At 37.5% G+C, this 24,619-nt stretch overlaps 4 protein-coding genes across 4 annotated transcripts; 2 read left to right on the forward strand and 2 right to left on the reverse strand.

Annotated features, from left to right (window-relative positions):
- Positions 1–2,083: 2,083 nt before the first annotated feature.
- LOC111438800 (ABC transporter A family member 7-like) lies at positions 2,084–8,196 on the forward strand. Its single transcript, XM_023076660.1, has 18 exons — positions 2,084–2,213; positions 2,503–2,884; positions 2,985–3,064; positions 3,165–3,309; positions 4,614–4,733; positions 4,828–4,952; positions 5,041–5,199; positions 5,300–5,462; positions 5,543–5,668; positions 5,775–5,858; positions 5,946–6,307; positions 6,518–6,718; positions 6,815–6,924; positions 7,015–7,099; positions 7,231–7,359; positions 7,443–7,548; positions 7,631–7,719; positions 7,823–8,196. The coding sequence occupies exons 1-18, from the start codon at positions 2,136–2,138 to the stop codon at positions 8,120–8,122; spliced, it is 2,844 nt and encodes a 947-aa protein (XP_022932428.1). The 5' UTR covers positions 2,084–2,135; the 3' UTR covers positions 8,123–8,196.
- A 609-nt stretch (positions 8,197–8,805) lies between these two features.
- LOC111438774 (ABC transporter A family member 2-like) lies at positions 8,806–14,163 on the reverse strand. The gene is made up of 16 exons (XM_023076655.1): positions 13,684–14,163; positions 12,842–13,073; positions 12,569–12,738; positions 12,292–12,477; positions 12,066–12,161; positions 11,782–11,982; positions 11,519–11,678; positions 11,189–11,424; positions 10,799–10,916; positions 10,636–10,712; positions 10,459–10,548; positions 10,240–10,383; positions 9,854–10,162; positions 9,685–9,765; positions 9,414–9,593; positions 8,806–9,291 (listed from the first exon to the last, which is right to left on the reverse strand). The coding sequence occupies exons 1-16, from the start codon at positions 14,050–14,052 to the stop codon at positions 9,010–9,012; spliced, it is 2,931 nt and encodes a 976-aa protein (XP_022932423.1). The 5' UTR covers positions 14,053–14,163; the 3' UTR covers positions 8,806–9,009.
- Positions 14,164–16,226: 2,063 nt separating this feature from the next.
- On the forward strand, positions 16,227–21,567 carry LOC111438784 (ABC transporter A family member 7-like). The gene is made up of 18 exons (XM_023076659.1): positions 16,227–16,458; positions 16,699–17,080; positions 17,181–17,260; positions 17,345–17,489; positions 18,106–18,225; positions 18,320–18,444; positions 18,533–18,691; positions 18,792–18,954; positions 19,034–19,159; positions 19,266–19,349; positions 19,437–19,798; positions 19,948–20,148; positions 20,264–20,373; positions 20,460–20,544; positions 20,674–20,802; positions 20,886–20,991; positions 21,075–21,163; positions 21,268–21,567. The coding sequence occupies exons 1-18, from the start codon at positions 16,381–16,383 to the stop codon at positions 21,565–21,567; spliced, it is 2,844 nt and encodes a 947-aa protein (XP_022932427.1). The 5' UTR covers positions 16,227–16,380.
- Positions 21,568–21,826: 259 nt separating this feature from the next.
- On the reverse strand, positions 21,827–24,022 carry LOC111438816 (vacuolar protein sorting-associated protein 29). Its single transcript, XM_023076661.1, has 4 exons — positions 23,880–24,022; positions 23,581–23,738; positions 22,521–22,658; positions 21,827–22,334 (listed from the first exon to the last, which is right to left on the reverse strand). The coding sequence occupies exons 2-4, from the start codon at positions 23,710–23,712 to the stop codon at positions 22,038–22,040; spliced, it is 567 nt and encodes a 188-aa protein (XP_022932429.1). The 5' UTR covers positions 23,713–23,738; positions 23,880–24,022; the 3' UTR covers positions 21,827–22,037.
- Positions 24,023–24,619: the final 597 nt, after the last annotated feature.

Here is a 24,619-nt window from a genome sequence, read left to right on the forward strand (position 1 = left end):
AAAGAAAATACGCTCACAAATTCGAATTTCAAATTTAAATTGTAAGCCGTTGAGATTGAAAGGAAGCGTGCTTTTGCAGTTCTGTCCAATGGGCCTTCTCTGGGCTGGACTGACCTCCTGGGCCGAGGACCCCTCTGATGGCGGCCCACCATCGTGGCCCAGCTCTGTCTCCTCTAGCGACAATTGTCATTTTCTACTCCTTTTTTTTTAAAAGTATATTATTTCGGTCCTTTTATTTTTAAATTTATGCGTAAATAGATTCAAACTTTTGACCTCGATAGATGTTATACGTCAATTACGCTAATTTATGATCATGATAGGTCTCTATTCTGTCCCTAAAATCCGAGCCTTTAGTTTTAGGACAGGTCTCTGCAGTCTCTATCCCTAAAATTTCCACAAATCCTTGATTCGACTGGTATCTATAATGTTAAGGTTTTGAATGCCAATACAGAACAATGAGGCAGCTTTCATATAGTCATCTCATCAGTAACGACAACTCAAAAGTAATGTTCTATAAAAACTTAATGATGAGTATACCTCAACAATGTGACTAGATTGGTTATATACAAAGATGAATGTCAGTTTATCATGAGTTAATTTTAATGCTCCAAGATAAACAATAGATTATTCTTAGGACATCTCATATACGAAGATGAATATCAATTTATAGATCTTGAATTCTCCTTAAGAATGTCTAAAGAATTTCATCTAAATGAATATCAATTTCTCTAAAATCAGGGATGTTGGTTGCAAGATAGGGTTGTTGTGCCACCTCCGACCTAAACTCAAGCCAGTTTCCTACTCGAAAGAAAGAGTAAGTGTCGCACAATCACTTTGTAAACCTAAGCGTGATTGTGAGACATAATACGCGTCCCTTACTTCCTGACTCGGTTATTCTAGCGTTGACCTAACATATTTTATCGGTGCATAACATATTTTAAGAAAAGTTATTAAAACATAAATAAATAGCCACGATCTTTTTTTTCCTTTCTTTTTAGTATAAGTCAATATAATACGAAGTCGTCGTTCATGTGATAATGAAGAAAGTATGTTAAAAAGAATAGAAATAAAAATAAAATAAATAATAAAGTAGGGTTATTCTATTTGATTATATACACCATTTATATTGCTAATATCGCTTTCATTTTAAGTAAACGTTGTGATTATTGATTTAATAAGTCTTATACGCTAAGCTCTTTAATTTTGTTTTAAACAAATATTATTTTATTTTATTTTCGAATTGCACCAGTTTTGTTTCTGTCGGATTCGGTCCTAGCTCCTAATACTACTGCCACCCAAACCAGTTTTATTTTATTGTTTTTTTTTTTAAATTTTAAATAATTAAACATTTATTTTTTAATTATTCCAAAATAATTGTTTATATTATAATATAAAGTAAATAAATTTTAAATTTATCCAAATTACCATCTAATTAATGTCACTCGAGATTTATTATATACACAATTCTGAAAAAATGCACTATTGACTTCGCTTTAATTCTTGACTTACGAATTAATTAATAGTTTATACTATAAATAAAATATGAAAATGTGTTCGATTATTTGAAGATTAAAAAAAAAAAACAAGCTTAATGTGCACTAAAATCTATAATGCACGCATCTTAATAAAATATTTCTCAATTATAATTAAACATTCATATTCAACTAATTAGGATTAATAAACTAATTATTTTTTAGTAATCAAAATATCCCCAAATTTCAGTATTCTATATATTTTAATATTTTTTAGTTCTTAATTTAATTATTCATCAACTATGACATAAATTTATGCTCGAAAAGAGGAAGGATTAATGTTTTTTTTTTTAAAAAAAAAGCGTCAGGGACGTTTTCGTAATTTCGTTTCGGTCCTTTCGGTCGCTAGCCTGCCGGAATAATACCATTTTTGAAAATTATGTAAAGAGTAGGGGTAATATCGTAATTTCAGGATATAGCTTCGATCCCAACTAAAGGCATTCCCGCTGTCCAAAGAGAACTAGCGAAACAGAGGAGCTAGAAGACAGGGGACTTAACAGTTTTGTTCGTTTGGGAAGTTGGAGCTTTGGGTAGTTGTTGGAAAGACAAAGAAGGGGCTTGAGGATTCTGGTTGCTGAAGTTCTTTGCTTTTCTGGGGTAGAAATGGCGGATCATTCTGTTGGTCCCGCCAGTTTCTGGACTCAAGCCAATTCTCTGCTCAGGAAGAACTTGACTTATCAGGTCTTTCTAATATGACGGATCATTTCTCATTTATGTTTTTGATTTCTATATGAAATCCGTAGAACTAGGGTTCTTTGATGTGGGTTTTCGTTTTGATGTTCTTTAATCTCTGAGACTGTTCTTCTTTTCTTCATTATGTTCATACAGTTTGAATTGGTTTGTTGATCTCTTTGGCATTGGCAATTCCTGCTTGTTTCCTTCTAACAAGTGTAATTCATTTTGTATAAGATGGGATTCAGCAAAGTAGCTCTTATGTTGTGTGCTGACTTGTGGTTGTTTCCCTCCTCAGAAACGCAATATGATGACGAACGTTCGCCTCATTTTGTTCCCATTTCTCCTGTGTTTGTTACTTGTACTCCTTCAATCATTGATCAACAATGAATTGGACAAGCCCAAATACAGATGTGGTTGTACATGTATTGATACTAATGCAGATGGTACCTGTGAAGAAGTCTGTGGAGTTCAATATTCAACTTTGGAACAAGCTGCCAGTTGCCCAATTGAAAGCCCACCCGAATGGCCTCCTTTGTTGCAAATGCCAGCTCCCGAGTTTCGTGCTGTTAGAGCCAGTTTTAATCCATTTATGGACTTACCGGACGAGTCGTGCAGGCGAACGGGGACGTGTCCTGCAACTGTACTTTTCACTGGAACTAATCAATCTCTTGGAGAAAGTATGCTAATGAATAATCTGTCTTTGCATATGCAGTTGAATTCATTGATGTTTTTATAGTTCTTCATGGATATTTATGATCTGTCTCTTTGTTTGGCTAGTTTTGGTTGGAAGCATGGTCACAAATTCATTCATTCTCAATTCCAACAATGTTTCAGGTAGTTTAGCTTTCAATGTGGTGGTGAGTAGTTAAATCTTTGTCTCTTCCCATAGTATCTGGTCTGTGTATTCAGTACTTCTATCTTGAACTGCTCAACCTTGTAGCTTTTATAAATGCCCAGGGCTCAAGCACGATGATTAAGGATAACAACTTTCTGGAGCCAGCTTTTGCTTCAAACCTTCCTTTGTATAATGTGCAACTTCAGTGCACAGGAAACTCTTCTCTGACTGTTTCTGTTCCTGTTATGTCTGTTGAAAAGCCTAAAGGTAAGCTCATTATTTGAGATATATTTCTCAATTTTCCTCTGATGGGTTGGTTATATTGGTTAGAAATTACGAAGCTCCACAATAGTACGGTATTGTCTACTTTGAGCAATAGCTCTCGTGGTTTTACTTTTGGTTTCCCCAAAAGGTGTTACTTACTTATAAACTCATGATCTTCCTCTAAATTAGCCAATGCGAGACTACTCCTCTCAATAACCCTCAGCAATGATCTCCTTGAACAAAGTACGTCATTGTGAGATCTCACGTCGGTTGGAGAGGGGAACGAAGCATTCTTTTTAAGGGTGTGGAAACCTCTCCCTAGTAGACGCGTTTTAAAAACCTTGAGGGGAATCCCGGAAGGGAAAGCTAAAGGGGACAATTTCTGCTAGCGGTGGACTTGAGCTGTTACAAATGGTATCAAAACTAGACACCGAACGATGTGCCAACGAGGAGATTAAACTCCAAAGGGGTTGTACACCAGGCGGTGTGCTAGAGAAGACGTTGGCCTCCAAAGGAGAATGGATTGGGGGTCCCACATCGATTGGAGAGAGGAACCAGGCGGTGTGCCAGCCAAGATGTTGGGCCCCGAAGGGGATTGGATTGGGAGTCCCACATCGATTGGAGAGAGGAACGAGGAGACTAAACTCCAGAGGGGGTGGACACCAGGCGGTGTGCCATAAAAGACGTTGGGCCCTGAGGGGGAATGGATTGGGGGTCCCACATTGATTGGAGAGAGGAAGGAGTGCCAGCGAGGACGAGGGCTCCAAAGAGGGGTGGATTGTAAGATCCCACATCGGTTGGAGAGGGGAACGAAGCATTCTTTATAAGAGCGTGGAAACTTCTCCCTAGCAGACACGTTTTAAAAACCTTGAGGGGAATGTCCAAAGAGAACAAAACCTTGAGAGGAAAGCCCAAAGAGAATAATATCCACGGGCTTGGGCTGTTACAACCTTAGAGTCATGTTAGGAACCACGACTCTTCACAATTGTATGATATTGTCCACTTTGAGAATAAGCTCTCGTGGCTTTGCTTTTGATTTCCCCAAAACACCTCATACCAATAGAGATGTATTCCTTACTTATAAACTCATGATTATTCCCTTAATTAGCGAACGTGGGACTCCCTCCCAACCATCGAAGCAAAAACAAAAATTAGAGAAGGCTGAGTTCAAAGCTAGTGCGTAATACTCATGATCAGACACACTTATCAATCCACACAATCAGTTATAATAAGATAAGAAAAAGGAGTGTTATTGATATAGTCCTATGTATTCAATGTTCTTTATTTTTTCTCTTGCTTGAATGTAGAGGTTATATGTGTTCAAGGCTTACACTTGTGGCGCAACAGTGCTTCTGAGGTCAACGATGAGATGTATAAAGGATTTCATAAGGGAAATTCAGAGGGGAAAGTTAATGAAATCCTTGCAGGTTGATTTACTTGATACCTATTGCAGCATAGACATAGTAGCTTTCTTTTTCCTTTGGCTGTTATGTTATAACTCATGGTTTACTCTTTTCACAGGTTTTGATTTCTTAAACTCAAATGCAAATAGCTTTAATGTTAGCGTTTGGTATAATTCAAGTATCAGAAACGAATCTGGATATTTTCCTCCGACATTACTGCGTGTTCCACGCTCAGTGAATCTAGTAGGCTTGTTTATAATTCTCCTCTATTTCTATTTCTCCAGAGGAGAATGTCTGATAAACAACACTAACTCTAGTGATGGTTTTGCAGGCAACCAATGGCTACCTTAAAAATTTGGTCGGACCAGGAACAGAAATTCCTTTTGAGTTCGTGAAAGAAATGCCAAAGGCGGGATCCAAGCTCAGGCTCGATCTATCCTCTTTGCTTGGCACTCTTTTCTTTACTTGGGTCGTTCTGCAGCTTTTCCCTGTAAGATTATTTCCTTGTCCAAAACCGAGAGTTGAGTTTGAGATGCATGTCCTTAAGAGAATTGCTTTAGTTATGTTTCTTAATGTTACTGTTGATGTAGGTTGTATTGACATCATTGGTTTACGAGAAGCAACAGAAGCTGAGAATCATGATGAAAATGCATGGCCTTGGCGACGGGCCTTATTGGTTGATCTCTTATGCATATTTCCTTACAATATCTGCCATTTACATGCTATGTTTTGTGATATTTGGCTCAGTTATAGGTAACATCTCTGGCTCTTCTCTACTCTTTGGAGCTTTACTGCTGATTTTCTGTTTGCTTAATCCTTTGATATTCTTGCAGGTCTAAAATTTTTCACATTGAACGACTACAGCATCCAAGTTGTGTTTTATTTCCTCTATATAAACTTGCAAATTTCTTTGGCTTTCTTAACTGCAGCATGGTTCACAAATGTAAAGACTGCTGCAGGTATACACACCTTCATTCTCTGATGCTTAATACCCACTTGTCCCTTACTATTTACAACCACACTTTACTCACCTCTATTGTCATTTCTGCATTAAACATGATGCAGTCATAGCTTACATACTCGTATTCGGATCGGGGCTCTTAGGCGGCTTCCTTTTTCATTTTTTTCTTGAAGACCCATCATTTCCAAGTAAGCTGAAAACATTTCACACAAATGTTTAGTCTTATTTGTGATGGTTATCTAAGAACTTAACATGAACTCATTTTGTGTATGTAGATGCCTGGATTATAGTATTGGAGTTATACCCTGGCTTTGCTCTGTATCGTGGATTATACGAGTTTGCACAGTATTCCTTCATTGGAAACTTTATGGGGAGTGATGGAATGCGTTGGGGGAAGTTGAGCGACGAACTTAACGGGATGCAAGATGTGATGATTATCATGGTTGTAGAGTGGTTGTTGGTATTGTTGGTTGCATATTATGTAGATCAAATTTCATCCTCTGGTGGTGGGAAAAGTCCTCTATTTTTCTTGAGAAGGTTTCGGAAAAAAGCCGCTGCATCGTTTCGGTTGCCAAGTTTGCGAAAGCAAGGCTCTAAAGCCTTTGTTGATATGGAACAACCTGACGTCATTCAAGAGGTAGACACAGATATGGACATCTTTAGACTTTCTCTCAAAGTTTTTAAAACATGTTTACTCGAGATAGAGATAGGTTTCTACACCCTTATAAAGAATGTATCGTTACCCTCTCCAACTAGATACGAGTCAAAGACTTGCATGTTGATCCAGTTGTTGCAGCCTGCAATTGTTGGTTGGTAGCATTAACAGCACATCTGTTTTATTTCGTAGAGGGAGAAGGTTGAACAGTTAATACTAGAACCAGATACGAGTCATGCCATTGTGTGTGACAATCTCAAAAAGGTCTATCCAGGAAGAGATGGAAATCCTGAGAAGTTTGCTGTAAAAGGTTTGTCTCTTGCTGTTCCTCGAGGGGAGTGTTTCGGCATGCTCGGTCCAAATGGTGCAGGGAAAACCTCATTTATCAGTATGGTAAGATGAAAACTTCAAGTGAAACCTCATTTGTGTTAGAATTATCATGTCATCCCATTATACATTTTGCGTACTCATTAGCTTGGATTAATATAGATGATTGGCCTCACAAAGCCGAGTGCTGGCACGGCGTTTGTCCAAGGTCTGGATATATGGAACGATATGGATATGATATATACTAACATGGGTGTATGTCCACAGCATGAGTAAGCTCAATATCTGGTGCGGTCTGCATATTTTTGTCTCAAGACTAAAACCTCTAAAGTTCTTCATGTTTTTTTTATTCAATTATGTAGCCTGCTATGGGAACAACTCACAGGAAGAGAGCATCTACTCTTCTATGGTAGACTTAAGAATCTACGAGGCTCCGCACTAACTGAAGTAAGAACTACATCACTTATCTAAAAATGATCGACCGTAGAAAGTTCGGAGAGGATCTCAATAGTTTATCGATGATTGTTCTTTTCCGAAGTTTTGAATCCATATTTTCTAACTCAATCTTATTGGCACAGGCAGTGGAAGAGTCTTTGAAGGGTGTCAATCTGTATCATGGAGGAGTTGCAGATAAACAAGCTGGGAAGTACAGTGGGGGAATGAAGAGGAGGCTTAGTGTTGCTATTTCACTAATTGGAGACCCCAAAGTAAGCTCCTTTCATCTGATCTTCTTATAATCTTCTTAGCTCATTGTTAGTCCTAATACCAAATTCATTGCAACTCTATCAAGGTCGTTTACATGGACGAGCCAAGCACTGGGCTTGATCCAGCTTCAAGAAACAGTTTATGGAATGTCGTGAAGCGCGCAAAGCGAGATCGAGCCATAATTCTGACCAGTACCTCTCTTCTCCTTCTCAATGAACTCAATTTATCATCACAAAATGTTATCAGCCAAGCTCATTTTTCCTCTATTATCAGCACATTCCATGGAGGAGGCAGAAGTCCTCTGCGATCGATTAGGAATCTTTGTCGACGGTGGCTTGCAGTGCATAGGAAATCCTAAAGAGGTACTAGAATTATGCCCCAAAGCTTCAAAATCCTCAAACCAATCTGATTAGCTTTACATTTTCTGACATGACTGTTGACATGTACTTGGATTGTCTTTTACAGCTCAAAGGTAGATATGGAGGATCTTATATATTCACAATGACTGTATCTGCAAATCACGACGTCGATGTCGAGAATATGGTGAAGCATCTGTCTCCCAGTGCTAGTAAGATCTACCACATCTCTGGAACTCAGAAATATGAACTGCCCAAACACGAGGTCCGAATTGCTGACGTGTTTCAAGCTGTGGAAAATGCAAAGAGTAGGTTCACAGTCTTTGCTTGGGGTCTGGCTGACACAACATTAGAGGATGTGTTTATTAAGGTTGCACGAGGAGCACAGTCGTTCAATGTTCTTTCATGATGCTTCTTTCTCTTCATTCCACTGTCATGTTTGTCTTTTTATCTATATGTTTGAATGTCTTTACATGTATAGTTCACAACACATTATTATTTCTTCCAATTTATACTTATAGTTCAATGTCTTTACATGTATAGTTCACAACACATTATTATTTCTTCCAATTTATACGTATAGTTCAATCTCATATGATGATTACTCAATACTTCCATAGAGTCAAGTCGATTTGTCGGGAGATAAATGAACTAGATCTAAAGTCCGTCGTTGGAGAAACTTGAATGAAGAAGATCATCACCAATTGATTATGACTAGAATATAAAAGTTTTGTTATTATTATACAAGGATGACTCGTTCAATCATCACAGTTAGAAATTTTACTACTCAGCCAAGAAGACATGGCTAAGAAAATGGAGGCACCACATGAGGAGTGAAGAAGAAACACTTTACACAATTAAAAGTCGGAGCAACTCTAAGTCGCCTACCAAAGGTGGATGCAAAAATGCTAACAAAGAAAGAGGTCACCAAAGAATCGCACGACCTTAAAGTGCTAAAAAAAAAAAAACGAGCATCAGACTTCTCAAGAGGAGAGATTTGAAGACATTTTCTACCACGGTAGAAAGAAGGTCCACATGTTCAATAGGTACAAGAAAAAACAAAAGGAATGTGGCAAGAAAAAAATATGTATTAATAGAATACCGTGGATAGTACTTATATTTTATTCATACAATAAATTACCATGAAAATAGGCAAGGAAGTAGAACATTACAGCTCCAACGAATCAAGCTCAAAAAACTCTACACTAAATTTAAACATTATATACGATAATGATATAAAATTAAAAATATACAATGCAAATAGTAGAAGCATGAGAAAGGGCGGTAGATTTAGACTCAACGAGAATTATAAGCAGCTGCTTGTTCAGGGTCATAAACAATGCCATGGACTGGGCCTCTCTCTCCAAAACGACGTCTCTGTGAAGCTGATCTCAAAGAGAGGGATCTTAGGGAAGCTAACGGCTGTACGTTAGGGGGCACTGGCATTTCTTCGGAGTGACCGGATATGCAGAGGGAACCTGAATCATCTTGTTCCCAGTAAACTTCTACCATTATCCCGCTTGGGTTCTCTGCTGTCTCTGTCCCTGGAATTCCCACAAATCTTGATCCTACTGGTATCTATAATGTCAAAGTTTTTTGAATGCCGTCAGGGAAAAATGAGGCAGCTTTCATATAATCATCCCATTGGAAAAGACAGTTGAAAATAATGTTCCTAAAAAGCTTAATGATGGGTATTATACCTCAACAGTGTGGCCAGATGTTGTTAGAGTCAGAGACACCATAGTTCCATCAGCTGCAGCACTTTCCAACTCTGCTTGTTTTGCAATGTTCAAGAATACTTCTTCAAGGGTGGTAAGACTGAGTTGGATATCAGATATTCCAAGCTCTCCCTTTCTCTCTTCAAGTTCATCAAAGAACCTCTGCTCCAGCATCGTAGATTGTTAAGGAATGTGATTTAAACAGGGTAACAAGCTTAATACATCAAATCCGCACAACAAGTTAAAAGATTACCGTCAGAAGCTTTTCTCTGTCATGAGGAATGATGTAAGTTAGAAAAGATTTGTGCTCTTCCTTGGGTAGAATGTCCAAGCGCTATCATCATGGCAGGATTTTAGTTAGGAACTAAACGTGTATACGTGATATAAGGAAATTTAAGGTCAGTTTAGTTTTCTGAACATACCGATTTGAAGAAGTGCTTAATTTCTTCATGGCCAGTTGGGGTAGTCAATACCCCATTACCATTAGGAGTCTGTCCGCCGTTGCCATTGGCAAAACTAACATTCGCGACAAAGCCAGCACCAAATCTCGACTTCAACCTGATTGAGGTTCCAATGCAACGGAGCCTTCCCTTTGCCATGATTCCAATGCGGTCACTTAAGATGTCAGCCTCTTCCATAGAATGTGTTGTCAAAAGAATGGCACGTCCTCTCTTTGCACCCTCAATGATATCCCATACGTGCCTCCTTGTTATTGGATCCATTCCAGTTGTCTGCATTAAAGTTAAAGATTTTGAGTTCCTGTAAACATCTCACTTATCTTTATGGGTTGCAATTAAATTGTGCATACCGGTTCATCTAAGATGACTAACTTCGGATCACCAATAAGAGCTATGGCAACACTTAATCGACGTTTCATTCCCCCACTGTAACTACCAGCTCTTGTCTTTGCAGACTGAGTGAGTCTTACTTCTTCCAACGACTTCTCAGCAATCTATTTCATTAAATGCACATCGTTAGGTGAGAATACTAAAGCACAAAAGATGGAGGTGTTTAGGAAATTACATACCGATTTTATAGAAGATGGTGGAAGGCCTTTTATTGTAGCAAAAAGATGGAGGTGTTCTTGCCCAGACAAGACATCCCACAGTATATCAAACTGCGACATACACAGAAATCAAACAAACATGAATTTGTTCAGAGACCGGACTTGTAGGAAAGCATCAAGAAGTTCTGTAAGATGTACCTGTGGACAAACACCAATAATTCTCCGAATGTTTGCCATGCCAACAGAGTCACGAACAGAATATCCATATATTGATGCTGTTAAGTAAATATATGGCTCAATAAATAGTTCCCTTCAATCCAGTGGTATTATGTCCAATAAATAGAATTTGAGATCACATTACCATCTCCACCAGTCACCGGTGTAATCCCAGTCAAACAATTGATTGCTGTGGTTTTCCCAGCACCATTTGGTCCAAGAAGACAAAATAGTTGATCCTTAGCAAAGTTCACCCATAAGCCCTGAATTTTATTTCAGTATTATATTATTGCGCCATTCCAACGGGCCATTTATAGGTTTCATATTAATTTGCTGATGCATATGAGAGATAGAAATTTATATTTGTTACTATAACCACGTTGTACAAGTCATTTGGCAGCCAAAACTTCAAACCAGAAGAAAAAGAATATCAATGCATCTGGCAACAAATTATAAGATGCTTTTGTATGTCCAGAAAGTTATGCTTCCTGTTTAGTCTGCCAACCTCAACCAAAAAGTGGAAAGAGTTATTTACCCTGACAGCATGGTAAGGAGGAGTTTTCTTGCATTTACAGCAGCAAAATGAGTTGCCCTTCCAAGCTCCAGGATATGTCTTTGCAAGGCCACGTATTTGAACCGCAACATTTGAATCCACTATTCCTTCTGAAAGTTGTCGTTTCACTGTGTTTTCCTCTTCAAGGACATCTTCATCATCTGGAGTTATCGGTTCCAATGTTGGAAGTGAACCAAAGCAACTGCAGATGCCACCCTCTACCCAAAAGGAAACAGATTTCCTAGTTAGGATCAGTTTGAACTCCAGGAGAAAGACATGAGTAGAAAACATGTAGTTTCCAAATTTGAATACCTTCAACTTTACTTCCTCCTTTCCCTGTCCAATATCCTGGCCTCAAAAAGTAAAAGACTGACTTTCTCACACCAGCGGCATTTGGGATGATGTTGTCGAGGTAGATGGCCAAGAAAACCCATAAGAAGAATGTTCCCACAAGCCATAAATAAATATCATTCTGTCAGAATCAGAAATTCAAAAAAGATGGTCAAAGTCAAGGTCTTGTTATGTCTAGCAAATGGACAATAGTCAATTGATTAAGCATTAAATTGATAACATACTATAGTTATGACACACTCGGTATCATTTGGGGCACACTCTGTGCGTCTACTCCAGCTGATTCCTGAATCTCCGGGGGTGGAAGTGGCATCAGAGAGCAGAGAAAGAGCTTTTGCAAGAAGGTTAGGCGGGAACAAGGACCAGATGACTTGAAAAAATTTTGAGAAGTCGTTTGAATAAGGAAATCCAAATGCTGTGACAAGCTGTATGGAAAAGTATGATCCATCATTGTGAATTACTGAAGTTATTTAGTATTTACATAGAGCTTACGCAAACGCATCATTACCTGAGTGAGAAATCCAACAATAAAGATGGAGAAGCCAACAGTAGTGGATGAAGACGACTTGCTTATAAAGGCCGATAGCATAAAAGCAAATCCAACCTAACATAAAAATTAATGGAAGAGGGTTTGAATGATTAATTTTGGTGGTTGGTAGTGTTGGGAGAAGAGGTAAGATTAGAAAAAGATGAATGAATTGAAGGACAAAGGACTGTTGCAGAAACTTCCATACCATATTGAGTTGGAAGAGGAAAAAGACGAGAAACACGATCGCAAAGTTGTTTTTAGAGAAAAAATCAAACTGAAACATCATTCCAAACAGAACAGTTAAAAGAGATGCAATGAGCGTGGTAATTCCTTCCCATGTAAGCCACGACAGCCAATATGCAGTATCATACAGACCCATCATTGTCATTGCCTGCATAGAAGTTGAGAAGGGAAGGTTTTGTTAGAGACAAGGAGACAACTAAGAATATGGTAAATGATATTAAATATTCCAAAACATAGACCTGGCGAAGTTTGAGCTCTTTTTCTGTGATCAAGGAACTAATTTGAAGTACAAAGCCAAACATAGCAATGGCTAGGAAAAATGTTGGTCCAACAGTATTCACTGCAGAGAAATTGTCCACTGGAGGGTGTGCAAATTCCATGAAGTTGATAACCCAGCTAAAGTTGGGAACTGAATAGCAACAAACATTCCACAAATGTTGGTCAGATTACTGTTCTTAAGAAGTAAAAACTTCAAAAATTTGTTAAATCAAGCATTGATTTGCGATTATTACCCCCAATCAAAGATCGAGCAATTTCACGCTCTGCAGCTATCTGGAGTGGAATTTGAAATTTAAACGTGGGGTCTTCGTAGTGTCCTCTCCTTGCCACAGCGGTAGAATTAGTTTGTATACCATAACTAATCACAGTTCCATTTCTTTCAGTGAAATGCAAGGCACCAGGGCAAGTCATAGGGTTGTTTAAAAGCCATCGATCTACTTCAGCAGGTGTACCAAATGATCGTACCTGTCATTTGGCCATGTATAAAAAATCACAGAATGCACTTTACTAGTTTACTTTGTGAGGATTCCCATTTGATGAGGAAAAAAAAAGTACAGAACATCTGAATATTTGATAAAAAGAAACAATAATCTAAATTCATTCGGACAATTTCACCATCTTTTGCTGCTGGTAGTATAACGATTTTCAGATGCATTCTCGTTACTAGAAAAATCCTTATGACATTGAGTTTGGAAGTTCCTTTATTGTTGATTCTCTACTACATCAAATAAATATATAGTTTTGAAAATAAGATTAAAGCTCCTCTCTAATTCATAATTCTAACAAAACACCTGACAATTTGTTAAGAGAATTCTAGTCCAGAGAAGGAAGCAGGGCATCATGAGAAAAACAGTAAATCTTCTTAGCTTTTATAAGGTTTATAATCAGGGTATTATGTTTGTCTACGAAAACCCCAGTTTTTGAATAGTCCCTTTGCGTCCAAACTACGCAACGTCGTCATTCGTCAAAACGAAGATCCCCAAAGGAAACTGACGACTAAAAATCAAATTGAGCATTGATAAGAGTAGGCTGAGTGAAGAGTGATTATAAGAACTCAGAATTTCGAAGAACACACCTTATCCGGAGGAATCGGTCGGCCGGGATTATTGGCCATAATAGCGCCGACAATGCTGCGAACCTTGGCGCTGGAGCTGCCGCTAAACACGAAATCATAACAAGGAAGCTTTATGTAGTACTTATCCTCGCAAGGCGGAATCGGAGGGTTAGCCAGAAGTTCCGGATTGCGAACATCGTTCAAGGCAGTTGAAGAGCTAAAGCGAGCCTCAATAGCTTTCTGAATACAAAAAATGAGGAATATGAAAAAGAGAGAGGAAAATAGCTGGAGAAAAGTAGCCCTCTTGCTCCGCCATGAAAGCAAGAGATTCTTCTTGAACAGCGCCTGGTATTGCTGAAGAAGAAGCGGAAATCCGCTTCTTAATTCCATGTGTATTGCAAATTTTGGTGTCGCTCCTTCGTTCTAACTCGCTCTGGTTCGTTGAATAAGTATCGAATCAAGGAAGTCGCTGAAATTCAGTTATAAATTGGCTCGTTTTCTAGTTGTACAGGCCGTGGATTATATATAGGGGTTGACGAAGGAGATGAATGGGCTTCGAAATTGGTGTTGAGATTCGCGGGATTTACCATATCTGCCATTATTGGGTTTTTTTTTCTTTTTCTTGCTCGTATTCACACGAAACGGCGACGTGTGGATTTTTCAAATTCTGACCTGAGAAAGAAGAATTTCCTCGATAAAATAAACAACAGAATTCTGATGAAGCTTCCGTTATTACTCGATTCCATTTTTGCCCTTTCACGGTCTCCAATTAAAGTATATAAAAAGAAAATTACTAAAATAATATTTTCTTTAGCGACAAAAAAAAAAAAAAAAAAGTTTAGTTCTACTCCGACCAATATCTAGCTCCATTTGGTGATTGGTTTTGATACCATTTGTAACATCTACTCTTAGTAGATATTGTCTATTTTGGCCGGTTACATATCGTCGTCAACCATTGAATTTTAAAATGCATTTGTTAGGGAAAAATATCTACACCCTTATAAAAGAAATGCATTGTTTTTCTCTTCAATTAATGTGGGATTTCACGTACGGTTGAGTTTTAATTTCTAATGATAAATTTCGATTTAATATATTTTTTTATGTTATAAATCTTAAGATATAAGAGCTTTTTATAAGATATAAAATAAGAAAAAAAATCATGTAAAAGAAAGGGTGTGGATGGGAAATCGGGAAGGGTAATTAAGTAATTTGACTGATAATATGTCACATGTGGGGACACGTTTGGGATACCCTTTGCCCTTAATGTCAACGGCACTTGAGTCGGGAAACGGTAACTTGAGGAACAAAAAATCTTTTATTTATTTATTTTTTAATTTCTTGATAAATACCTACCAACCGTAATTGAATTAACATAATTATGTTTACGTAGCGACTCAAAGTCACTGCTAACTGATATTGTCATTTTAAGTCTTCTCCTCGAAATTTTAAATATTTTTATTTCATTCTCTCTAGATGTCAAATTTCTACTACAATAATTTTATATAATAGTATTTTTCCATACCCATAAGAGTTCATACCGATTAAAGGTTCTAAAAGAATAATTTTTTTCTTTTCCAGTACGAGTCACGATGATATTAACTGTTCATATAATTAAATATAATAAAAGAATGGTATCTCAAAATATAAAAAATAAATAGGGGTATTGTATTTGACTAGATCCACCATTTATATTACTAAAATTGCTTTCATTTAGTAAACGGTCTGATTATTGACATAATAAACTAATAATCCACCTCTAATTCTTATGAACTAAGCTCCTTAATTTTATTTCAAACAAATATTATTTTATTTTATTTTTCAATTACATCAATTATTTCGGTCATCGGAATGGGTCCGAGCTCCTAATACTACCGTCTCATACCGCTGTTTTATTTTATTTGCGGCAATTTTTTTATATTAATTTTTAAATAAATATCACGTTTTTCCATTTTTTTATTCTAAATATTGAAATTAACTTTTTTTTTTTAATATCAAATCTTATTTCATCATATTATTCCAAAATAAAATTTAACTAATTTTATCTTTTAAAAAAATATAATATTGGCCTTTGTTTTAATTCAAACATTAAGCGGTAACCTAGTAAGTTTCGCTATAATCTGATTGATTATTCCGAGATAAAACAAAATCTTCTTCGATTACAATTAAATATTTATATATATGACTAATCAATCGAATTAAATATTTATATATATGACTAACCAATCGAATTAAATATTTATAGATACGACTAATCAAGTTTGAATACTCTATATATATTTGTATATACTACGTTTGACCCAAAATTAATTTAATTATTAATCTACTATGACATACATTTATTCTCGAAGGAGGAAGGATTAAGGTATTTCAAAGACGCGTCAGGGATATTTTCGTAATCTTGCTAAGGGTAGTTTCGGTAGAGTGAGACAAAGCTTGGCCGCCGGGTTAATACCATTTTCGAAATTTATGCCAAGAGTAGGGGTGATGTTGTAATTCTACATGTAGCTTTGACCACAAATGGCGTATAAATTCATTTCTGCTACCGAAACAGAGGAGCTAGCAGACATAGGACTAACAATTTTAAGAAGCTCAAACGAAAAGAACAAGTTCTTAGTTTTGTTCGTTTGGGAAGTTGTAACTTTGGTTGATTGTTGGAAAGACAAGGAAGGGCCTTGAGGATTCTGGTTGCTGAAGCTCTTTGCTTCTTTGGGGTAAAAAATGGCGGATCATTCTGTTGGTCCCGCCAGTTTCTGGACTCAAGCCAATGCTCTGCTCAGGAAGAACTTGACTTATCAGGTCTTTCTAATATCTATTTCTCTCATTTATGCTTTCGATTTCGTTGTCAAATCCATACAACTTGGATTCTATGATGTGGGTTTTCGTTTTGTTGATCTTTATTTGTTGATTTCTATGGCATTAACAAGCTTCCGTTTTTATAAGATGGGTCTTAGTAAAGTAACTCTTATGTTTTGTGCTGATTTGTGGTTGTTTGTGTGCATATATCTGATTGTGAGTTTCCCTTTTTTCCCTCCTCAGAAACGTAATATGATGACGAATGTTCGGCTGATTTTGTTCCCGTTTATCCTGTGTTTGTTACTTGTACTCATTCAATCATTAATCGACAATGAATTGGACAAGCCCAAATACAGATGTGGTTGTGTATGCATTGATACTAATGCAGATGGTACCTGTGAAGAAGTCTGTGGAGTTCAATATTCGACTTTGGAACAAGCTGCCAGTTGCTCAATTGAAAGCCCACCCGAATGGCCTCCTTTGTTGCAAATGCCACCTCCCGAGTTTCGTGCTGTTAGAACCAGTTTTAATCCATTTATGGACTTACCGGACGAGTCGTGCAGGCGAACGGGGACGTGTCCTGCAACTGTACTTTTCACTGGAACTAATCGATCTCTTGGAGAAAGTATGCTAATGAATAATCTGTCTTTGCATATGCAGTTGAATTCATTGATGTCTTTCTAGTTCTTCATGGATATTTATGATCTGTCTCTTTGTTTGGCTAGTTCTGGTTGGAAGCATGTTCACAAATTCATTCAATCTCAATTCAAACAATGTTTCAGATAGTTTAGCTTTTAATGTGGTGGTGAGTATCATTTTGATCTTAGTTTGTGTATTCAGTATCTTCTATGTTGAACTGCTCAACCTTTTAGTTTTTTAAAATGGCCAGGGCTCTAGCACGATGACAGAAAATAACAATTTTCTGGAGCCAGCTTTTGCTTCAAACCTTCCTTTGTATAATGTGCAACTGCAGTGCACGGGAAACACTTCTCGGACTGTTTCTGTTCCTGTTTTGTCGGTCGAAAAGCCACAAGGTTAGCACTTTTTCTCATTATTTTAGATATATTTCTATGAGATCCTACATCGATTGGAGAGGGCAACAAAGCATTCCTTATAAGAGGTATAGAAATCTCTCCCTAGCAGACATATTTTAAAACTGTGAGATTGACGATGGTACGTAATGGGCCAAAGCAGACAATATCTGCTAGCGGTGAGTTTGGGGTGTTACAAATGGTATCAGAGCCCGACACCGGGCGGTGTGCCAACGAGAACATTGAGTCCCCAAGGGGGGTGGATTGTGAGATCCCACATCGGTTGGAGAGGGGAACAAAGCATTCCTTATAAGGGTGTGGAAACCTCTCCCTAGTAGACACGTCTTAAAACCATGAGGTTAATGGCGATATGTAACGAGCCAAAACGGACAATATCTGCTCGCGGTGGACTTGGGCCGTTACAATTTCTCAATTTTCCTCTAATGGGATGGTTAAATTGTAATGCGAAAACAGAAATTAAACAAGGCTGAGTTCAAAGCTAGTGCATAATAAACACTCATCAATCCACACAATCATTTATTATAAAAGAAGAAAAAGTAGTGTTTTTGGTATAGTCCTATGTATTCAATGTTCCTTGTTTTTTCTTGCTTGAATGTAGAGGTTATATGTGCTCAAGGCTTACATTTGTGGCGCAACAGTGCATCTGTGGTCAATGATGAAATGTATAAAGGATTTCATAAAGGCAATTCAGAGGGGAAAGTTAATGAAATCCTTGCAGGTTGGTTAGCTTGTTGCCTATTGCAACGTTGACATAGTAGCTTTCTTTTTCTTTGGCTGTTATGTTAGAACTCATGGTTTTATTCTTTTCACAGGTTTTGATTTCTTAAACTCAAATGCAAATAGCTTTAATGTTAGCGTTTGGTATAATTCAAGTTTTAAAAATGACTCTGGGAATTTTCCTCCGGCATTACTGCGTGTTCCACGCTCGGTGAATCTGGTAGGCTTGTTTATAATTCTCCTCTGTTTCTATTTCTCTAGAGGAGAATGTCTGATAAACAACACTAACTCTAGTGATGGTTTTGCAGGCAACCAATGCCTACCTTAAAATTTTGGTAGGACCAGGTACAGAAATTCCTTTCGAGTTTGTCAAAGAAATGCCAAAGGCGGGATCCAAGCTCAGGCTCGATCTATCCTCTTTGCTTGGCACTCTTTTCTTTACCTGGGTCGTTCTGCAGCTTTTCCCTGTAAGATTATTTCCTTATCCGAAACCGAGAATTGAGTTTGAGATGTTTGTGCTTAAGAGAATTGATTAAGTTATGTTTCTTGATGTTACTGTTGATGTAGGTTGTATTGACATCATTGGTTTACGAGAAACAACAGAAGCTGAGAATCATGATGAAAATGCATGGCCTAGGCGACGGGCCTTATTGGTTGATCTCTTATGCATATTTCCTTACAATATCTGCCATTTACATGCTATGCTTTGTGATATTTGGCTCAGTTATAGGTACATCTTTGGCTCTTCTCTACTCTTTAGAGTTTTACTGCTAGTTTGCTGTTTGCTTAATCCTTTGATATTCTTGCAGGGCTAAAATTTTTCACCTTGAACGACTACAGCATCCAAGTTGTGTTTTATTTCCTCTATATAAACTTGCAAATTTCTTTGGCTTTCTTAACTGCAGCATGGTTCACAAATGTAAAGACTGCTGCAGGTATACACACCTTCATTCTCTGATAGCTAATAGCCATTTGTCCCTTACAATTTATAATGACATTTTACTTACCTCTCTTTTCATTTCTGTATTAAACATCATGCAGTCATAGCTTACATACTCGTATTCGGAACGGGGCTCTTAGGTGGCTTCCTTTTTCAGTTTTTCCTTGAAGACCCATCATTTCCAAGTAAGCTGAAAACATTTCACACAAATGTTTAGCCTTATTTGTGATGGTTATCTAAGAACTTAACATGAACTCATTTTCGATATGTAGATGCCTGGATTATAGTATTGGAGTTATACCCTGGCTTCACTCTGTATCGTGGATTATACGAGTTTGCACAGTATTCCTTCAATGGAAACTTTATGGGGACTGATGGAATGCGTTGGGGGAACTTGAGCGACGAATTTAACGGGATGCGAGATGTGATGATTATCATGGTTGTAGAGTGGTTGTTGGTATTTTTGGTTGCATATTATGTAGATCAAATTTCATCCTCTGGTGGTGGGAAAAGTCCTCTATTTTTCTTGAGAAGGTTTCAGAAAAAAGCTGCGGCATCGTTTCGGTTGCCAAGTTTGCGAAAGCAAGGTTCTAAAGTCTTCGTTCAGATGGAACAACCGGATGTCATTCAGGAGGTAAACACAACAATTGATCAAGGACTTACATGCTGTTCTAGTTTCTGCAGTCTGCAATTGATCAATTGCTTAAATCTTAAATATGATTTGATTTGAATGAATAATTGTTGGTTGGTAGCATTAACAACAAATATGCTTTGTTTCCGTAGAGGGAGAAGGTTGAACAGTTACTACTCGAACCAGATACGAGTCATGCCATTGTGTGTGACAATCTCAAAAAGGTCTATCCAGGAAGAGATGGAAATCCTGAGAAGTTTGCTGTAAAAGGTTTATCTCTTGCTGTTCCTCGAGGGGAGTGCTTCGGCATGCTCGGTCCCAATGGTGCAGGAAAAACCTCATTTATCAGTATGGTAAGATCAAATCTTCAAGTGATCATAAAACACTTACTGTTTTGTCTGGACTTATCAGGTCATACGTTCTTCCCATTACATATTTTGCGGTACTCATTAGCTTGGATTAATATAGATGATTGGCCTCACAAAGCCGAGTGCTGGCACGGCGTTTGTCCAAGGTCTGGATATACGAAACGATATGGATATGATATATACCAACATGGGTGTATGTCCACAGCATGAGTAAGCTCAATGTCTCGTGCAGCCTGCATATTTTGTCTCGAGATTAAGATCTCCAAAGTTCTTATCTTTTTCCTTCAATTATATAGCCTGCTATGGGAACAACTCACAGGAAGAGAGCACCTACTTTTCTATGGTAGACTTAAGAATCTACGAGGCTCCGCACTAACTGAAGTAAGAATACATCCTTATCTTAAAATGATCGATCGTAAAAAGTTCAAAGCGGATCTCAATAGCTCATTGATGATTGTTCTTTTCGGACGTTCTGAATTCATATTTTCTATCTCAATCTTATTGCCACAGGCAGTGGAAGAGTCTTTAAAGGGTGTCAATCTGTATCATGGAGGAGTTGCTGATAAACAAGCTGGGAAGTACAGTGGGGGAATGAAGAGGAGGCTTAGTGTTGCTATTTCACTAATTGGAGACCCCAAAGTAAGCTCCTTTCATCTGATCTTCTGATAATCTTCTTAGCTCATTGTTAGTCCTAATATCAAATTCATTGCAACTTTATCAAGGTCGTTTACATGGACGAACCGAGCACTGGGCTTGATCCAGCTTCAAGAAACAGTTTATGGAATGTTGTGAAGCGCGCAAAGCGAGATCGAGCTATAATTCTTACCAGTACCTCTCTTCTCCTTCTCAATGAACTCAATTTATCATCGCAAAATGTTATCAACCAACCTCATTTTTCCTCTATTTATCAGCACATTCCATGGAGGAAGCAGAAGTCCTCTGCGATCGATTGGGAATCTTCGTAGATGGAAGCTTGCAGTGCATAGGAAATCCTAAAGAGGTACTTGAATTATGCCCCCAAAGCTTCAAAATCCTCAAACCAATCTGATTAGCTTTACATTTTCTGACACGACTCTTGACATGTACTTGAATTGTCTTTCTCAGCTCAAAGGTAGATATGGAGGATCTTACGTTTTCACAATGACTACATCTGCAAATCACGACGTTGATGTCGAGGATATGGTAAAGCATCTGTCTCCCGGTGCTAGTAAGATCTACCACATTTCTGGAACTCAGAAATTCGAACTGCCGAAACACGAAGTCCGAATCGCTGACGTGTTTCAAGCAGTTGAAAATGCAAAGAGTAGGTTCGCCGTCTTTGCTTGGGGTCTGGCTGACACAACATTAGAGGATGTGTTTATTAAGGTTGCACGAGGAGCACAGTCGTTCAATGTTCTTTCATGATGCTTGTCTCTCTTTCATTCCACGGTCTTGTTTGTCTTGTTATCTATATGTTTGAATGTGTATCAGTTCTTTTGAGAATTTATATGTATAGTTCATATGACAGTATTATTTCTTTGCCTGTTGGTTACATTTTTGTAAATTAAGATTGTCTATAGAAACATGTTGGTTAGATAGCATGGAGGTAATAAAGTATCCGTTTAGTTTTCTTCATGAATCCTTTTCTCGTCTTAGATCCAAGAGTTGAGTTGGGATTCTTTCATCGAAACAAACACAACGGTAATATACTAATTTTCATCTCAAACGTTGATGGTCGATTCGCTTACGCTTACATTTTCTTTAAACAAAAAAGAAGAAAAAAAAAAAAAACAAGAACATCCATCGGGCCATTACCAACATTTCTCCAGAAAATGCATCACAACTCCATAAAAGAAAGTAACTCGGGATGTTTGTGTAAAGGCAATTTGTTCTGCTCAATGACCTGCTGTGGTTGTTTTCTTGAAATCAATCTTGTCTACCTTAACCTCTCCATCAATGAGTTCGTAAACGTAGACCACAACACGAAGGCCATCGATGTCCATGAGGACAAAGCTCGGGTTGACGTCATAGGTGATGCTGCTATACGCACCTGTTGCAGATCCGGGGTTAATCACGACACCTCCCTCGTGTTTGTAAGCTGTAAATTGATGGGTATGACCAGTGACAAGGATGTCTACGTCTAGCTGCCTCTGCATCATGGCAAGCGAGTCTAAGTCTCCCCATGGAATAACCTACAAGCAAAAGCCAGCCACCAACAAATAAATGCCAAATTCTACATGATAACACCACTTATTTTCTTGTGGTGACTTCTGGTAGCAAATATTGAAGAAATATAACTTGCTGTTCATGGTTACAAAAGACAATGAATCAGAAGCTCCAATATTCAGGCTCTTGAAGTTTAAAATGGTAGACAGTACCTGATGCCCATGGCACAGTCCCAATTTAAATTGTCCAATAGTCAGAGTTTTTGTCTCTGGATAACGCATTTCTTCATCATATTCGCCCCGTGTAATGTGCAAATCAGGACAAATAGTTTTCAAGTAGTCGTGAACTTCCTGGAAATGTCAACAATAAACTTTGAACCATCACATCAATTTTTCTCCCAACGAGATATAAACCAATTCAACAACACAGCTCCATTTCTTGTACGATCAATTAAACAAATTACACGCAAGTTGGTGATAAACATATTGATCAAAGCCCCAAAAGTTCGAACCCATATATGATGAACAGAGAGATCCAAATAGAAGTTAATGCTCATTCCAACAACATGAACTTGATGTTTTCTATTAAATCATGAGATATTTAATGCAAACAAGTTTCCCAGAAAAGGATTTCGAATCCACAGTTTTCTTTTTCCTCAACTCTAAATGTGATTTAGAGTTAAGGCACAAGGAATGTTAAACAAAGATCATCATTACAAGTTGTAAAAGTTCGGTTTAAACTAAAATAACCCAAAGGTCCAGTACACATAATGGAGAAAATTTGGTTCAAGTTAAGAATGGGATGAGCTTATATGCTGATTATCTAAGCATTTCAATATATGGGGGAAAATCCACTGAACTACCACCCAATTGGTGATGTTACAATCACCACAACAGAATACTGCATTGTCCCTGGGAAGTTTCTCCAAATCTTATGCAATTTAACGGAACAAAAGAATGTTACCAGCATGACCTCTTTACTTACTTGGATGATGGATCCTTGGGATAAGCTTAAATATGATATAGTGAGCAGAAAATAAAAAACAAATGAATACTATATCAAAAGAAGAAAAAATAATGCACATAAAACTATCCAGGACACTTTCTAAGGAAAAGATCATGATGAAATCAGACCCAGAAGTAATTAAAATCATCAGTGAGATTAATGATGTAAGGGAAAATCAAGCTAGGATAGGACAGATTGAGTATTGAGGATTGAGGATTGAGGATTTCCATGGAAAGATGAAAATTCAATAAGAAGATTTGAACATACTTTGATACAAAGGTTACCGGTGCAGATGATGTGCTGAATCTTGCCAGGAACAAGCATAGACTTGAACTTCTCCGGCAGGTCAGGGGCTCTATGTGGTATATGCAAATCCCCCAAGGCCAACACCAACACCATTCTCACTCCAAACCCACTTTACAATTCTGTCCAAAAAAGAAATCAGCTAAGCGAGACATACCCAGAAGCTGATCATCTGAGGAATTGGGCATGAAATAGAACAGAATTGAATGTAAAAAATTATAATTTCTGCATCAGAATCAAAAGAACTTCACGATCAATAATACCCGAGGGGTTTGATTAATTGGCGGAAGCCGGCATTAAAATTCCTCCCTGTAGAGCTTTGAATGCCGTGAAATTTCAGGGAGTTGGAATTGTGAAGGAAAAACTTGAATCAGTATCGAGGAGAGAGGTACGGAGGGGTCAAAATTAGGAATTTTGGGGAGTGATATTTATCGTTTGACTAAACTACCCTTTCTCCTTTTTGATGAAATTGGGCTGAAAGCCCAAATAAATGAGTGGGCTTAAAGCCCAAATAAATGAGTGGGCTTTATTTTGGGCTGGTAGGGGGTGAGATGGGCTGGGCTAATGGCGGTTAATAAATTTTCCTAAATTAGCATGCTTAATTATCATTAAATTACATAATACTCGAATTAAAATCAATTAAAAATGATCATGATTTAAAAAAATCATTAAAGAATTCCATCCATTAAACTATTTTATTTAATAAAGAAAATATCTAAATTGATCGGTCCCATTTATCCTTCCATTTTTTTTAATTTTTCTTGGCTTTCCAATAAACCATTATAATAATTTTACAATTAGTTAATAAAATATAATGATTATAAAAATGTCTGCGCTAGATTTATATTATATAGTATACCATCAAGTTATATTATTAAATTATAGATTACCAATTAATTCATTTTTTTCTGAATAAATTTTACAATAATTTAATTTACCTAAATTTACCCGAGAAATATTATAGAGATAAAAGACTATGGGGAGATATTTCGAAAACGGTATC

Source organism: Cucurbita moschata, unplaced genomic scaffold (genome assembly GCF_002738365.1).
Source record: "Cucurbita moschata cultivar Rifu unplaced genomic scaffold, Cmos_1.0 Cmo_Scf00003, whole genome shotgun sequence".
Classification (NCBI taxonomy): Eukaryota; Viridiplantae; Streptophyta; class Magnoliopsida; order Cucurbitales; family Cucurbitaceae; genus Cucurbita; species Cucurbita moschata.

Coding starts and splice junctions, on each gene's coding strand:
- LOC111438816 (XM_023076661.1), bottom strand. CDS start 23,712: ATGGTGTTGGTGTTGGCCTTGGGGGATTTGCATATACCACATAGAGCC. Junction 22,659..23,580: donor CCGGTAACCTTTGTATCAAA/GTATGTTCAAAT, acceptor TGACATTTCCAG/GAAGTTCACGACTACTTGAA. Junction 22,335..22,520: donor GACTGTGCCATGGGCATCAG/GTACTGTCTACC, acceptor TTTTGCTTGTAG/GTTATTCCATGGGGAGACTT.
- LOC111438774 (XM_023076655.1), bottom strand. CDS start 14,052: ATGGAATTAAGAAGCGGATTTCCGCTTCTTCTTCAGCAATACCAGGCG. Junction 12,162..12,291: donor TCCTCTTCCAACTCAATATG/GTATGGAAGTTT, acceptor TTTTTATGTTAG/GTTGGATTTGCTTTTATGCT. Junction 9,292..9,413: donor CATCTGGCCACACTGTTGAG/GTATAATACCCA, acceptor TTGACATTATAG/ATACCAGTAGGATCAAGATT.
- LOC111438784 (XM_023076659.1), top strand. CDS start 16,381: ATGGCGGATCATTCTGTTGGTCCCGCCAGTTTCTGGACTCAAGCCAAT. Junction 18,955..19,033: donor GATATTTGGCTCAGTTATAG/GTACATCTTTGG, acceptor ATATTCTTGCAG/GGCTAAAATTTTTCACCTTG. Junction 19,350..19,436: donor TGAAGACCCATCATTTCCAA/GTAAGCTGAAAA, acceptor TTCGATATGTAG/ATGCCTGGATTATAGTATTG.
- LOC111438800 (XM_023076660.1), top strand. CDS start 2,136: ATGGCGGATCATTCTGTTGGTCCCGCCAGTTTCTGGACTCAAGCCAAT. Junction 6,925..7,014: donor GGTGTATGTCCACAGCATGA/GTAAGCTCAATA, acceptor TCAATTATGTAG/CCTGCTATGGGAACAACTCA. Junction 7,100..7,230: donor GAGGCTCCGCACTAACTGAA/GTAAGAACTACA, acceptor TTATTGGCACAG/GCAGTGGAAGAGTCTTTGAA.